The following is a 16521-nucleotide window of genomic DNA, read 5'->3' as shown; positions in this document are numbered from 1 at the left end:
GATTATTTTCATAATCGATTAATCGGCCGATTATTTTTTCGATTAATCGGATAAAAAAACGGAAAAAGGGGAGAAATATACACACACACACACACACACACACACACACACACACACACACACACACACACGTGTCCCCCCAGTATAGATGACACATTCCTCCCCTCTCACATGGTGTCAATGCCCCACCTCCTCTCAGTGCTCCCCTCCCCCCCTCCGGTGTCTCGGGTTTTCTCACCCCTTCATTGTGACAGCGGCTCCTCCTTGGTGTGCCGGGGTGGTGTGGGGCGGAGTCTCAGTCCGGACCCGCCACACGTGACTTGGCCGACTCCTCCAAATGGAGCGAAGGGCACCCCGAAGCCGGGAGATGGATGCACGCATGTGCAGAGCACAACCTCCAATCACGGCAGCGCTTGAAAGCGGCCCGGCGAGGGCTTAACGCTCCTGCGCTCTGCGGCTGGTCTATCGGAAGGCTGCTGGGTAGAGGGGGGAGGAGGAGCCGAAAGCAGTGCAGGCGCGTTGCTGGCGGGACGTCAGCTGGGTGGAGAATGCAAGCAGGCGTAACTGCGTGGTCATGGACGTGGTGCATGCGTAGGACACGGGAGGATAAACAGGATTCTAACGGACCGGCAGGGGGGAAGGTGCAGACTAGGGGTGCAACGGATCAAAAAACTCACGGATCGGATCGTTCCTCGGATCAGAGTCACGGATCGGATCAATTTTCGGATCAGCAAAAAAAATAACACTATCCCCGCCCCCCACAGCCACATTGTTTATTTAAATAAAAGGTATAACACTATCTCCCCCCAATAAAATGCAGCTTATTACAAGCATAAAAACATAGTCAGCATATCACTGATGATTTGCGCCAAGCTCACCACCGATCAAAGTTCCTCCAAACAGACCGCCGTGATGAGTCCCGGGATGCCTATTGGCGCAAATTGTCAGTGATATGCTATGTTTTTATGCTTGTAATAAGTTGCATTTTATAGGGGGGGAGAGATAGTGTTGTACCTTTTATTTAAATCAACTGTGGCTGTGCCGAGCAAGTGGAAAGGCATAGATAGGATTAGATAATAACTAACTACTATCTAATAGATAGTAGTTAGTTATTAGGTTAGATTAGGTAATAATTAACGTAGTGGTACCTGCAAAAAAGAAGTTTTGAATGAGGGCAGGCAAGGCATCCAGCGTGACCCCTCCAGAATTCCTTCACTTGGGCTGACACAGGCTGAACGGCGCGCTGGGGGTGACGTCGGGCGCCGCCGGGTGTACCAAGATGGCCGCCAGCTCCGGAGCTAGGCTGAAGCCGCAGCCTTTCCTAAGGCCGCGGCCCGCTCCGCGGATCACATGGTGCGGACCAACTAATCAATAATGAAAATCGTTGATAACGATTTTCATTATCGATTATTATCGATAATATTGATTAATCGTTTCAGCCCTAATCTGAGGCCAGATTACCATCCCTAGCGCGCAACGAATTTGGGTTTTGGGAACATCCTACAGAATTCAATTTGTTTGCAATCATCATTCCTGGCCTTTGGACCATCTCAAAGTTTTCTCCGCTCGCTCAGAAGCCAGGAGGTCTAACTCAGCAGCGAGGGCGTCACGTGCTTTCCTTGTAGTGGCCGATGGTCAGGATTTACAGGCTTCATCAGCAGAGGCCATTGCGATCCCAGTTCCCGAAGCCTCCATTCCGCTTTAGTTGAAGCCAGCTGGATGAGTTGGCCTTGAAGTGTAGCTTTGTGAGCCTCCCACAATGACACCGCCAACATTCTCTGAAAAGTACATTTGGATACAGATTTGGACCTCGAGGTATGTGTCCTGGGACGTGAGAAGGGACTCGTTAGGCCGCCATTGGAAGAGGGGACAGTGCAGACCAGAAATGGCAAGGGACATCACAACGGGGTCATGTTCAGACCATGGGGAAGCAGGAATGGAGATTTTGTCTAAGAGTGAGATGCCCTGGAGAGGCACAAAAACGTGGTCAATCCTACAGACCTATCATGGGGTTGCGAATAAAAGGAGAATTCTCTGCCCCAGAGATGGAGTTCGACCAAAACATAAGATTGGAGCATCACGCACATGCGGGCCTCCAAGGAGGAATCATGAGAAGGAGCAGTGCCGGAGGTGTATTGCCTATCAACCAAAGAATCTAGGGCGAAGTTGGAACTTTATTTACAGTTTGAGTGCCACACTTTTATTTTGGTTTATTTTCATAAGGTTGGTGTGTCACCTTTTTGTGCAAGCTGCTTTTCCTCCTAGAGCGTTCACTTGTATATTATTACATTTGCACTTCTAAACTTTGTCTTTGATCTGAACTTAACTCTTAATTTATGATATTATGGCAATAAATTATATTTATTATTATTTATATTTTATCACAAGTATGCTAATAGTAATAGTACTATGTTGTGGAAAATGTCGTGAATGCTATGTGGCAGATTTTCATTGCTAAAAAACCTATGATAAAATCTATGCACCAAAGTTAAATGATCCACAGCTCACTGCTAATGTTTATGTAAAGCCTAAACTTTTTTTTTCAGCTTTGAAAGGAGTCAGGTGTTTTTTTTTTCTTGTTTGTCTCTTTCCCATTAGATAGATTTATTCTCCTTCCTGTTCCAAGGCCTCAACAAGAAGTCAGAGGAAATCCCCTTAGACAGTTGTCACTGAATAGATGTCCCCATTGAATGTATTTCCCTCATTCCTCTTTGTGTGACAACTGTAAATTTTGTATTTCCCACCATCTTCTCCTGGTGAAAATGGTTGAAAGGTCATTCTGAGTTTGAATAATGAGTCTACCTTAACCATTTCAGTTCTCATACCAATATTTCCCTTAGCCACTTGCTGACTAGCAGTTTAACTCTTACTGCTGTCCGCCGCTCTGACCCCCCCCCCCCCCCCCCGCCCCTTATGCCGTGGTTGGATACAGTACAAGATTGTCAGCAGACTCACAGCCAATGATTTTGGCTGTGAATTTGCTGATCTCTGCCAACCACAGCACAGAGATCAGTGTGTTAGTGAACGCAACATCCCTGATCTGGCTGGTTCTGATCTCACTTATTGTTCAGAACTGAGATCAGGAAGAAAAGCTAGCCAGTCTGTGAGTAAAATCAGCACACATATACCTGTTAGGCACACAGTTAACCCCTTGATTACCCTCCTGATCACCCCATCATCCAGCAAGTGTCGTTACAGTGACAGTGTACAGTATTATCACTGATCACTGTATTAGTGTCGCTAGCGACATCAGATAGTGTTCTTCCCAGTGTGAGTTAGCGCCAGTCCCTGATCAACATCACACTATAAGTCTCTAATCACTGCCATTACTAGTATAGAACTGGATCCTTCCTAAAATTTCAGGAAGTGATCATCTCACCCCTTTTTTATCCAGAAGGCGCTGTGGCCCAAATCCAGATGCAGTTAGCCGGCTGCTTGATAGGCATTTTCCAGATGTACTCCAACCAACTCAACACAAAGGTCACCTGTCCTGACCAACTTTACCTCTGCATGAAGGTCATATAGGGGGAAAATCATCTAACCTTTTACCTAAAAGTGATAAACAAAAACAAAAAAAAAAACTGAGAAATGTTTACACTTCAGCTATATACCTATTGATTTGACAATCATTTTGCCATTTACACGTGCAGACCATTTAGATCCGCCTATCAGTTCTTTCAGCGGACCTGAACGGTCGCTGCACACATGTCTATGGAGTGACGGATGTCAGAGGTGACATGTCCGCTAACATCCGATCCACTCCGCAAAATCCAGACGGATGGAAACCCTATTTTCCATCTGTCTGGCGGAATGGGTGAAAACGGACAGGTGGTCCATTTTCATCCGATCCCCCATAGAGGAGAGTGGAGATCTGACAGGTCCGTTTCTGCACAGTGTGCAGAGACGGACTTGTCGTCCGCCGGCTCAGCAGGGATCAACAGAGCGACCCCTGCTGAGAAAGCGGAGGGCTGTATACAGATCCGCACATGTGAAAGGGGCCTAACTTATTTGAGCAAAGTATTACTTTTTGTTTTGTTTGTTTTTTTTGTTTTTTATCAGGACAAACAGCCATTCTTTTGGCAATATTGTCTAGCAAACATTTTTCTTTGCAATTTAAAGAAGAACTCCAGCTTTTCACACAGTGTCACGATCTGGAGTCAGGCTCAGAGACCAGTAGCTATAGCAGCAGAGCAGATATTCACACAGGTCACCCTGGCTGATGGCACGGGTTCACCTGAGGTGCGGGGTCTAAGCACTAACCGGTATTCACCAGAGCTCCCAAAGGTGGAGATGGGCTTGGCTGCGTGTTAGTGCCAGGTCGCGGTCCTCAGGATAGCCCCACCAGGTGGTGAGCAAGCCGGGGGTCTGGTAGCAGATATAGCAGGTAGAGATCAAGCAGAAGCGTAGTTGAGAAACAAGCCAAAAGTCGGTAACCAATAGTTGCAGGTTGGGATTCAGCAGAAGCGTAGTCCAGGAGCAAGCCAAATGTCGGTAACGAAAGGTAGCGAGGATACGGTCGGCAGCAGGAGAGATAGAAGCAAGATATTGGCTGGTAAAGGCAAAATATTCTGGCAACCAGGAAGTGCAGAGACATGGCTTAAATCAGGAAGTTCATGGGAGGAGCAAAGGGTTCAAGGTTCAAGGCAAACAAGATTCAAGACAAGATCACTAAAGGGATTGTCCAAGGAGCTGTCCAAGGAGCTGTCCAGCATTCTAGGTGGCTCAGCAAGCAGAGTCACTGCCAGACACACCAGAGGTCCCAGGTTCAAACCCAGGTCCTAACAGTACTCCCCTCCTCCCAGGACGTCCCCTGGACGTCTTAGGGCCAGGTTTCTGAGGAAACCTCTGGTGGAATTCCCTTGTTAATCTAGGGGCATGAACATTCTCCTCAGGCTCCCAAGAATTTTCTTCTGGCCCATATCCTTCCCATTGAACCAAATATTGCAATTTGTTCCTAGAGATCCTGGAGTCAAGAATTTTTCCCCTCCACAAATTCTTCTTCACCCTGTACCTCGACAGGTGGGGGAGGAGGATGAATTCTTCCAGAAAAAGTATTTTCATGAAATGGTTGCTTTCTCACCTACTTGAAAAGTGGGAATAGACCTACGATGTCTGTCAGCAGCCTTCTTGTAATATTCCTGTGCCTCCTTCAATGTATCAGTCAATTTCTCCTGGATCTCATGTAATGAAGTTAGTCTGTTGGTAACAGCAGGAATTGAAGTTGAGATGGGGAGATCAGGAATAAAAACTGGATGATACCCGGTGTTTAAGAAAAATGGGCTTTGGGATGTGGAACTATGTTTAGAGTTATTATAAGCAAACTCTGCCGTAGGAAGGTAGTCCACCCAGTCATCCTGAAGATAACTCACAAAGCATCAAAGGTATTGCTCCAGAGTTTGATTGGTCCTCTCGGTCTGACCATTAGACTGCGGATGAAAAGCCGAGTACAGATTAACTGTTACACCCAAAGCTGAGCAAAAACTTCTCCAAAATTTTGAGGTAAACTGTACCCCTCTGTCAGACACCACATCATCAGGAATTCCATGAAGTTTAAAAACTTCTCTAACCATTACCTCAGCAGTATGTTCGGCGGAGGGTACCCCTTTAACTGGAATAAAATGAGCCATCTTAGTGAGACGGTCAACGACTACCAGAATGGTGGTCATCCCTTTTGAAAGAGGAAGGTCAACCACAAAGTCCATAGAAATTGACCCCCATGGTCTTGATGGAACAGGTAGTGGTAGAAGTAACCCCAGAGGAGAAAATCGAGGTGTCTTATTGCGAGCACAGGTTAGACATGAAGCCACATAACTCTTAACATCTTTCTTGTACCCAGGCCACCAAAAGGAACGTGATAAGAGTTCTTCTGTTTTAGAAACCCCCAAATGACCAGCAAGCTTAGAGTCATGTACCAACCTGAGGGCTTCTACCCGAACTGATTCAGGTACATAGAGGCAATGCGCTTGAGTCCAAAAACCATTGTTGTACTTGAGGTTAATGTCCTTAGGAGGATTATTAAGAAGTGGGTCATTCTCATACCCCTCCTTGAGAAGATTAAGAAATGTCTTTGAACTCATGGCCCCTAGAAAGTTCTTTTGAGGCAGGATTGTACATTCAGAGGTGCTTTCCTGGAGAGGCCCAGACAACATCCGTGATAGGGCATCAGCCTTACCATTCCTTGACCCAGGGCAGTATGAAATAACAAAATTAAACCTGGAAAAGAAAAGGGTCCAACGTGCTTGTCTAGATGACAACCTTTTAGCAGACCTAATAAATTCTAAATTTTTATGATCGGTGAGAACGGTTACAGGGTGCTTAGCTCCTTCCAGCAGATGCCTCCACTCAGAAAATGCTTCCTTAATTGCCAGAAGCTCCTTGTTTCCAATGTCATAATTCATCTCGGCTGAAGACATCAGTCAAGAGAAATAAGCACAAGGATGAAGCTGCATCTTTTCTCCCATTCGCTGAGAAAGGATAGCTCCCACAGCAGAATTAGAAGCATCAACTTCTACGATGAAAGGTAGTTCTGGATCTGGATGTACCAGTATTGGTGCAGAAGTGAAGAGAGTTTTCAGTTTACTAAAGGCAGCCTGTGCCTCAGGTGACCACAAAAAGGGCACCCCTTTCTTTGTCAACTGTGTGATTGGAGCAATTACCCTAGAGAAATTCCTTATAAATCTTCTGTAAAAGTTGGCAAATCCAACAAATCGCTGTATCTCTTTAACATTCTTAGGGGCGGGCCAATCCACCACAGCTTTGATCTTATCGGGATCCATGCTTACCCCTTCAGAAGAGATTATGTATCCCAAGAACTGGATCTGAGTTTGTTCAAACTCGCATTTCTCCAATTTTATGTAAAGTTGATTTCGCCTTAATCTCTCGAAAACAATACAGACATGCTTGCGGTGTTCTTCCAAAGTATCAGAGAAAATGAGAATGTCATCCAAATATGCTATTACAAACTGATCAAGCAAATCTCGAAAAGCATCATTAATAAAATGTTGAAAAGTTGCAGGAGCATTGCAAAGCCCAAAGGGCATGACCAAAGACTCAAAATGTCCATATCTGGTTCTGAAAGCAGTTTTCCATTCATCACCGGAACGAATGCGGACAAGGTTGTATGCCCCCCTGTAAATCTAATTTGGTAAAGAGCTTGGCAGAACGGAGTCTCTCAAGCATTTCTGGAATCAGTGGGAGTGGATAGCGATTCTTAATTGTGATCTTATTTAAATCTCTGTAGTCAATACACGGACGCAGGGTGGAGTCCTTTTTTGTCACGAAGAATAAGGCTGCGCCAGCAGGAGAGGTTGAGTGTCTGATAAAACCCTTCTCAAGATTCTCATTAATCCACTCCCTGAGCACTTTCAGTTCAGGTTCTGATAAAGAATAAAGGCGACCAAATGGTATTTCTGCCCCTGGAAGCAATTCAATGGGACAATCATAAGAGCGATGAGGAGGCAGCTGATCTGCGTTCTTTTTATCACAAACGTCCCGAAACTCAAGATATTGTGGGGGTAGCTTGTCGTATGACTGGATAGTTGCCAAAACTGCTTGTAAATCTTGGGTTGGTGGAGGGCTTATTTGATAAGATTCTTTGCAATGTTTCTTGCAATGGTCAGATGTAAAGCTTAAAGAACGTGTCTCCCAGTTGATGGAGGGATTATGGATAGAGAACCAAGGAATGCCCAGGATAATGGGGAACTTGGGTGATGTAATCAGCTCAAAGCTGATAGTCTCCTGATGGTCAGTTTCAATTAGGAGTTTAAGTGGGATTGTCTCGTGGGTAACAGGGCCTGAAGTCAAAGGTGAGCCATCCACAGTTTCCATATCAATTGGGGCAAGTTTATTTCTTATTTGAATGTTATTACTTTGGGCAAATTCGATGTCGATGAAGTTTCCCCCAGCCCCTGAGTCCAGCATAGCAGAGCAAGGTATTTCATTGCTTTCAACAATAAGCTTTATAGGGATGACAAAATGAGTTGATAAAGAATTAACTTTATTTGCTTCCTGAATCAAAGGAGAGATGGACTGAGAAATTGAGTTTATTTGTTCAGATACTGTAACATCCATTGCTGCAATTGTTCTTTTAAATTTATTGGGACAATTAACTGCATAATGTCCAGAGTCTCCACAATAAAGACATAAGTTTTCTGAACGTCGTCTTTCTTTCTCCTGAGTAGTAATAGATCTTTTAATAGCATCCACCTGCATAGGTTCAGCAGTGTCAGAATCAGGAAAAACTCTTGAACCCTTAGGAGGATACTGAGTAGTAGAAAAAACGCATGCCACCATTACTGCCTAGGATTCCCAGTCTCTCCTTTCTCCTTTCAGTAAGTCTCTGATCAATTCGAATACATAATTTAATAAAAGCTTCAAGGTCATCAGGACTTTCTACTCTGGCAAGCTCATCTTTTACTTGTTCCGAGAGTCCTTGACGGAACTGACTCTTCTGTGCTGCTGGATTCCAATTGGTATCTGAGATCCAACGTCGGAATTCAGTTATGTACTCTGCAACAGAGCGTCTTCCCTGCCGTAAATTGTGCAATTTTGCCTCAGCAGTAGCACAGCGGTTAGGATCATCCAAAACTTGGTTCATCAAAATTATCCAGGATGACATCATCTTTCTCCACATAAGGGGAGGCCCAGGCTAAGGCTTCCTCAGTCAGGAGGTTGATAATAAACAGCACCTTTTTCCTGTCAGAAGTGAATGCAGCAGGTTGCATCTGAAAGTATATACGACATTGATTAAGGAACCCTCTATAATGGCGGCGGTCTCCGCTAAACTTGAGTGGTAGGGGCATTCGTGCATTAGTTTCTATGGCAGCAGTACCTCGGGCATGAAAATTCCGCAATTGTTTGTGTAGATCAAGGATTTCCTCTTGTAGACCTTTCACTTCAATTTGTAACTCAGAAAATTTTTCCTGATAGTCAACACCAAATGCCTGTAACTCAGCGATTTGAACCCTGAGAGGAGCCACGGCAGCTGCTACAACGGCCTCCATGTTTTTGGCCAGAATATTCTGTCACGATCTGGAGTCAGGCTCAGAGACCAGTAGCTATAGCAGCAGAGCAGATATTCACACAGGTCACCCTGGCTGATAGCACGGGTTCACCTGAGTTGCGGAGTCTAAGCACTAACCGGTATTCACCAGAGCTCCCAAAGGTGGAGATGGGCTTGGCTGTGTGTTAGTGCCAGGTCGCGGTCCTCAGGATAGCCCCACCAGGAGGTGAGCAAGCCGGGGGTCTGGTAGCAGATATAGCAGGTAGAGATCAAGCAGAAGCGTAGTTGAGAAACAAGCCAAAAGTCGGTAACCAATAGTTGCAGGTTGGGATTCAGCAGAAGCGTAGTCCAGGAGCAAGCCAAATGTCGGTAACGAAAGGTATCGAGGATACGGTCGGCAGCAGGAGAGATAGAAGCAAGATATTGGCTGGTAAAGGCACAATATTCTGGCAACCAGGAAGTGCAGAGACATGGCTTAAATCAGGAAGTTCATGGGAGGAGCAAAGGGTTCAAGGTTCAAGGCAAACAAGATTCAAGACAAGATCACTAAAGGGATTGTCCAAGGAGCTGTCCAAGGAGCTGTCCAAGGAGCTGTCCAAGGAGCTGTCCAGCATTCTAGGTGGCTCAGCAAGCAGAGTCACTGCCAGACACACCAGACGTCCCAGGTTCAAACCCAGGTCCTAACACAAAGATTACAAGCTGGCCCAAATGAACTACATCCCTCATTAACCTATGAGGCTGCTGGATGTGCAGTATAAATTGTATGCAACTGTGGCTACATACAGCATACCGCACTGTGTTAGGGGTACGAGCAGAGACTTCCTTTCTACCCAGAACACAGGAGAGTCTACAGCAGTGGTGCTCAGCCAGAGGGAGTGATGTATTCTATCAATGAATACAAAGCTTCCTCTGATTGGCTGAGTCAGAGGTGTGACATCATCAGCCCAGCTCTCTGACTCAGCCAATTAGAGAAGACAGTGACAGTAAGAAGACTGTGATTATTGCTAGTGGCTATAACAGCCGCTTACAATAACTGCATTGTTCTGTACATAATAAAACTTCCTCAACGTTCAAAAAAAAAAAAAAATCTGGCATGCTGATTATATTCAAGTGGGTACATTTACCCTGCCTATATATGGTTCAAATCTCGGCCAATTTCTGCTGAACAAGCTGAGATTTAAACCATTTATGGCTGGCTTTACACACAACAGCTGAGTTGGGAATAGGGATAAATGGGGTACTTCATATTCTCTCTCATTGAAACTCCATACAGCCTACAAAAGCAGAGCAGGCAGGTACAAGGAGCAGATAGGCAAACAAAATCTGTCATGTCAAAATATCATGCGGCAACACAAACCTATTATATTTTTTTTAACTTCCTTGGTGATTACATTGCTTCTGCCTCCTCCCCAAATACCTCTTTGCCGCTACTTACCCCAATAAGCAATCATGAACTACACATTGATGCAGTGCCAAAATGTGGTCACATGATATAATGCAGCATAGATGCTTTCCTTAGCACTGCCCTGTTTCACCCAAACCCACCTGCCCCCTCACAAAAAAAGCCTAACTTTATAGAGTGCGTGCTGGGAGGTGCAGTTTGCAGAGTTACTTCTGGGGCATCTGGATAGCATACCTCCCACCTTTTTGAAACTGGAATGAGGGACACCTACCAGCAAAAGTATGCAGGCATAGGAGACACCCCTTAAAGAGAATTGTACAAGAAAAACAAGATTGGTTAAACCCACAAGTGCTTTTTTTAACACTACTATTTCTTTATATTGGCTTTTGGAATTTACATATGCAGCAATTTAGAAATCAGAAAGGTTTAGCACTGGAAAAACACATTTTAAAAGATAAAAAGTGCATTTTATATACAGTGCCTTGCGAAAGTATTCAGCCCCGTTGAACTTTTCAACCTTTTGCCACATTTCAGGCTTCAAACATAAAGATATAAAATTTAATTTTTTTGTGAAGAATCACCAACAAGTGGGACACAATTGTGAAGTGGAACGAAATCTATTGGATAATTTAAACTTTTTTAGCAAATAAAAAACTGAAAAGTTGTGCAATGATGATCCAATGTTGTCCTAAATAACTGATGGTGATAAATAGAATCCACCTGTGTGTAATCAAGTCTCTGTATAAATGGACCTGCTCTGTGATAGTCTCAGGGTTCTGTTGAAAGCACAGAGAGCATCTTGAAGACCAAGGAACACACCAGGCAGGTCCGTAATACTGTTCTGGAGAAGTTTAAAGCTGGATTTGGATACAAAAAGATTTCCCAAGCTTTAAACATCCCAAGGAGCACTGTGAAAGCGATCATTTTGAAATGGAAGGAGTATCAGACCACTGCAAATCTACCAAGACCTGGCCATCCCTCTAAACTTTCAGCTCAGACAAGGAGAAGACTGATCAGAGATGCAGCCAAGAGGCCCATGATCACTCTGGATGAACTGCAGAGAACTACAGCTGAGGTGGGAGAGTCTGTCCATAGGACAACAATCAGTCGTACACTGCACAAATCTGGCCTTTATGGAAGAGTGGCAAGAAGAAAGCCATTTCTCAAAGATATCCATAAAAAGTCTCATTTAAAGTTTGTCACAAGCCACCTGGGAGACACACCAAACATGTGGAAGAAGGTGCTCTGGTCAGATGAAACCAAAATCGAACTTTTTGCCCACAATGCAAAACGATATGAAACCTGAATCCAATCGAGAATCTGTGGAAAGAGCTGAAAACTGCTGTTCACAAACGCTCTTCATCCAACCTCACTGAGCTCGAGCTGTTTTGCAAGGAAGAATGGGCAAGAATTTCAGTCTCTCGATGTGCAAAACTGATAGACATACCCCAAGCGACTTGCAGCTGTAATCGCAGCAAAAGGTGGCTCTACAAAGTATTAATGCAAGGGGGCCAAATAATTTTGCATGCCCCACTTTTCATTTTTTTATTAGTTAAAAAAGTTTCAAAAATCCAATAGATTTTGTTCAACTTCACAATTGTGTCCCACTTGTTGGTGATTCTTCACAAAAAATAAAAATGTTAAACCTTTATGTTTGAAGCCTGAAATGTGGCAAAAGGTTGAAAAGTTCAAGGGGGCCGAATACTTTCGCACTGTACATCTATATAGATCAGATAGATCTATATAGATCATCCATACTCAGCCATCCCCATCCATGGCTCATCCATCCCCATTCATCCTCATCCATGCCACATTAGTTATCATCCATACCACATCCATACCACATCCATACCACTACAGTGCCTCACAAAAGTGTAATAGGTAGTCAAATTAGATTTGAGATTTATGCCACTGGAACACCTGATGGTGCTCCCTGCATGTTGGGCCTCTCTATGTGGCCAGGCTGTGTATCACTGTACTCAAGAGGAGTAGGAGAATCGATTTTGGGGGTGCAATTTTTGATATGTACATGCTATGTGTTAGAAATATTGTATAAATGGACAACTTTGTGTAAAAAAAAACGCATTTTCATTTTCTTTACACATGTTCCAAAAACTTGTAGAAAAAAAAGACATGTTCAAACGACTCGATATGACTCATAGATTATACATTGGGTTGTTTTCTTTGCAAAATTGGTTCATTTTTGGGGCATTTCAATTGTCCTGGTGCTCCAGGGCCTTCAAAATTGTAAGAGGTAGTCAAGAAATTATATGTGTAATTTATGCTCCAAGAACGCCTGATGGCACTCCCTGCATGTTGGACCTCTGTATGTGGCCATGCTGTGTAAAAGGCTCACACATGAGGTATCACCATACTCAGAGGAGTAGCAGAATGTATTTTGGGGTGTAATTTGTGGTATGCATATGCTGTGTGTGAGAAATAACCTGATAATATAACAATTTTGTGAAAAAATAAAAAAGGAAAAAAAATCTTGATTTTTCAAAGAATTGTGGGAAAAAATGACAACTTCAAAAAACTCACCATGCCTCTTACTGAATACATTGGAATGTCTACTTTCCAAAATGGGGTCATTTGGGGGGTATTTGTACTTTCCTAGCTTGTTAAGTTTTTAAGAATTGAGATAGGCCGTCAGTACATCAGGTGTGATAAATTTTCAGAGATTGGCACCATAGCTTGTGGACTCTATAACTTTCACAAAGACCAAATAATTTACACCAATTTGGGTTATTTTTACCAAAGATATGTATTAGTATAAATTTTTGCCAAAATTTATGAAGAAAAATTACTAATTTGCTAAATTTTATAACGGAAACAAAGAAAAATTCATTTTTTTTAAGAATTTTTGGTCTTTTTTCTTTTATAGTGCAAAAAAACCCCCAAAAAACCCAGAGCTCTATTTGTGTGAAAAAAAGGACAAAAATTTCATATAGGTACAATTTTGCATGACTGAGTAATTGTTATTCAAAATGCGAGAGCACTGAAACCTGAAAATTGGTCTGGTTAGGAAGGGGGTTTAAGTGCCCAGTGGTCAAGTGGTTGCAACGGCCGACTATGGAGTGGCAACTTAATCCAGCTAGTTTTTTTTTCTTGAAATTGTTTAAGCAGTGGGTCTATATTAAGCCTAATATATTGGTCTAGGTTAGGGTGTATAACTATACCTAGGTATTTGAACTTATCCACTATTTTGATCTGTTCAGCTATCCAAGGTAGGGACCCCACCAGTGGATCTAAGGGCAGTATTGTGGATTTGTCACAATTTATTTTGAATCTGGAGAATGTCCCGAATGTGTGGATCAATTCCATAAGTTTTACCAGGGATGTAGATGTGTCACCTAGAAAGAGAAGTGCATCGTCGGCATAAAGTGCCAATTTGTCTTCCAGCCCACCTCGTTTAAATCCAATTATTTCTGGGCTCCCCCTTATGGCAGTGGCCAGGGGTTCTATGGCTAGGGCAAAAAGTAATGGGGACAGGGGGCAGCCTTGCCTAGTTCCCCTGTGTAGATAAAAGGAAGGAGATAAGGTGTTGTTTACTCTAATGCATGCTTTTGGCGCTTTGTACAATAATTTGATCCAAGAAATTGTTTTCTCCCAGGTTAAGCTTTTCTAGTACTCTCCATTGGTATGTCCACTCAACACTATCAAACGCCTTAGCGACATCTTGCGATAGAATAGCTCTCTGTCCCTGATTATCAGTGGGGATTTGTATGTTGAGATAGAGGCAGCAGAGATTTTTTGCCATGGACCTGTTTGGTATGAAGCCGGATTGGTCTGGCTGTACTAGTTTAGTCACCGCTTTTGAGAGTCTCATGGAGATGACTTTAGTAAGGAGTTTTAAATCCATATTCGGGTTTATCAGGTTCTTTCCCTGGTTTTAAAAGCACTACCACCACTGCTTCATACATAGATCTTGGCAATGCAAACTTACATTTTAACACAGTTGCAAAGTTTGCTGGATTATATTAGTAGCTCCCTGATTGATGAATGAATGAATGAATGAATGAAATACTTGTATAGCGCACAATGCGAACTGAATCGCCTCAAGGTGCTGTTACGAGCTTTGATCATCAGCTAGAAGAGGATGTTGCTTGATGCTGGGAACAGTTGACTAGGCAGTTAGGTTTCAGGCACGGTGCTTATAGTTTTTTTGTTTGAAATAAGCAGTTAAATATGTTAGTTGACCCTTGTCAGTTCTGTTTAGTAAAACCGTCAAGACAAAGATATCAAACCAAGTGCAATAACATAGCAATGAATAGACTTTTTTTAACGATCAGTTGAAAAGTAATTGTAACTTATTACACCTTGCTTTTGTGAGTAAACCCAGATATGGTGCTACTCAAATAATGAGAAACCTAAAGTAGAAGCAATGAACAAGAAAAATCTGAAATAAGCAGAAATTTTCTGTTGGTTGAGTGTTCTCAAATTTTATGAGAATAAGTTCTTTGATCTTTTGTCAAAACCGATGAATGAACTGCCCATGTATGTAATCAACATTTTTTCAAGAAGAACCCTGTTTAATAATACTACAAGTGTTTTGCCCCGTGATGTGACTGAATAGGATTTCATTTAGTTAGGATGATTTGCACTTTCAAAGAAGTAGAAACACATCATTTTAATTCCTCTTCATCCTGTGCCCTAACCGGGGATTTATTCATTTGGGATTACATTAATATATATTTACAATATAGTACAGACCAGTGTTTCCAAACTTCATGCCATTGAATAACGGTAATGTGATTTATTTGCTTAAATGTCAACTTTAAGAAACAGAATTGGCTCCTGAACCAGTCAAACCTACTTCTAGGGAAAAAAAACACCTCTGCCTAGAACTATTACATACATCAAAAAAAATGTGTGTGTATGTATATATATATATATATATATATATATATACATACACACACACACACACACACATTTGTTTTTAGGCAATGTGGATCCCACATTAATTATAACAACAGAAAACTACAAACACATCCCAAATGTCTCTGACAAGGTTCAATGTCACTAGAGCACCCGTCCATAAAGGTGTTAAAAAGCCCTAGCCTCCATTACTCAAAGGACTGGACAAACGGCTGTCATCGGATTATCTGTAGTTAGGTATCAATCAAAATCTAATCCTCTCTGATTTCTCTAGCTGCTCTGTCTACACTTTTAATCACAGTCCCCAACACACAAACGCAGAACAAATGAAATACTTTACCCGAAAACAAGAATACGGGGCCATCAGACTGTTTTGGATCCTGAGTGGATGTCTTTTTGTTTGTCATCCTTCATACACCCTTGATTGATCTTTGCTTAATATCCCCTGAAAGAATTTTAGACCTGAAGCTTTTGTATTTCTGAACATGTTGCCTTGCCAGGGATTTTTTTCTTTTCTTTTTTTTTTTTTTTTTTTCTGACCTCTGAATAATTGATGACTATTTTGTTGTCTCTGGCTGAACAGGCTAAACTTGTACATAATCTTTTTGTGTTAAAGAGTAAGGAAGCTTTAGCTTCTCAGTAGCTCATACATATTTTAAGAGGTGGCATCTGGTTTTGTTTTTCTAGGAGGCCAATAAAACCGTCAAATGCAACAGTATTCCCAGGAATGTGTGCATGAAATAATGGCATACAATTTCACAGTCATTATCCAATTCATGTTTGCAATTAATCCACTGTTTTGTTAATTTTTTGCTTTCAATAGGCATTATGAAGTTTATTTATGACTTTCCAGAAAGGTCACATCACACAAATTAAGATATTTATGGCTCCTAGATTAGCCATTAGATAACAAAGATAAGATAAGAAGTCTGATCATACTAAGTAGAGATGGAGAGGGGGAAAAAATCACTGTGCAAGGACAGGAAGTACACCTCCAGGTACAATGTGTGGAGCGCCCTGAAATATTGCAATGGGATTACAGAGAAACCAGACTAGATAAACTCTGGTTTTAATGTGTATGTTAAATATTTCACAAAATGATAAAAAATAAATGAAAAGGTGAACCAAAGCAGCCCATAGATGATTCAATTTTCTTTCCTTCCACTGTGGGTTAGTGTTGATGGGGGAATGCGTCCCTCTGCACTATTGTTTTCAGCCAGCAGGGGGGCACAGGGAG

General features: G+C 42.5%; 1 protein-coding gene across 1 annotated transcript in view; it reads right to left on the bottom strand.

The window, feature by feature from the left end:
• The window catches only part of KCNMB3 (potassium calcium-activated channel subfamily M regulatory beta subunit 3), an 86137-nt gene extending 70365 nt beyond the window's left edge, over positions 1-15772 (bottom strand). Inside the window, exon 1 of the mRNA XM_077487933.1 lies at positions 15625-15772. Coding sequence (XP_077344059.1) covers positions 15625-15691 — 67 coding nt within the window. The 5' untranslated portion in view covers positions 15692-15772. The remainder of the gene's footprint in view (positions 1-15624) is intronic.
• Positions 15773-16521: the final 749 nt, after the last annotated feature.

The sequence above is a fragment of the Lithobates pipiens genome, unplaced genomic scaffold (assembly GCF_037356315.1).
Source record: "Lithobates pipiens isolate NorthernLeopardFrog02 unplaced genomic scaffold, aLitPip1_a1.2 Scaffold_18, whole genome shotgun sequence".
Taxonomy (NCBI): Eukaryota; Metazoa; Chordata; class Amphibia; order Anura; family Ranidae; genus Lithobates; species Lithobates pipiens.
The sequence above is the reverse complement of the archived record's forward strand: the minus strand, read 5'-3'. Positions and strand labels throughout refer to the sequence as shown.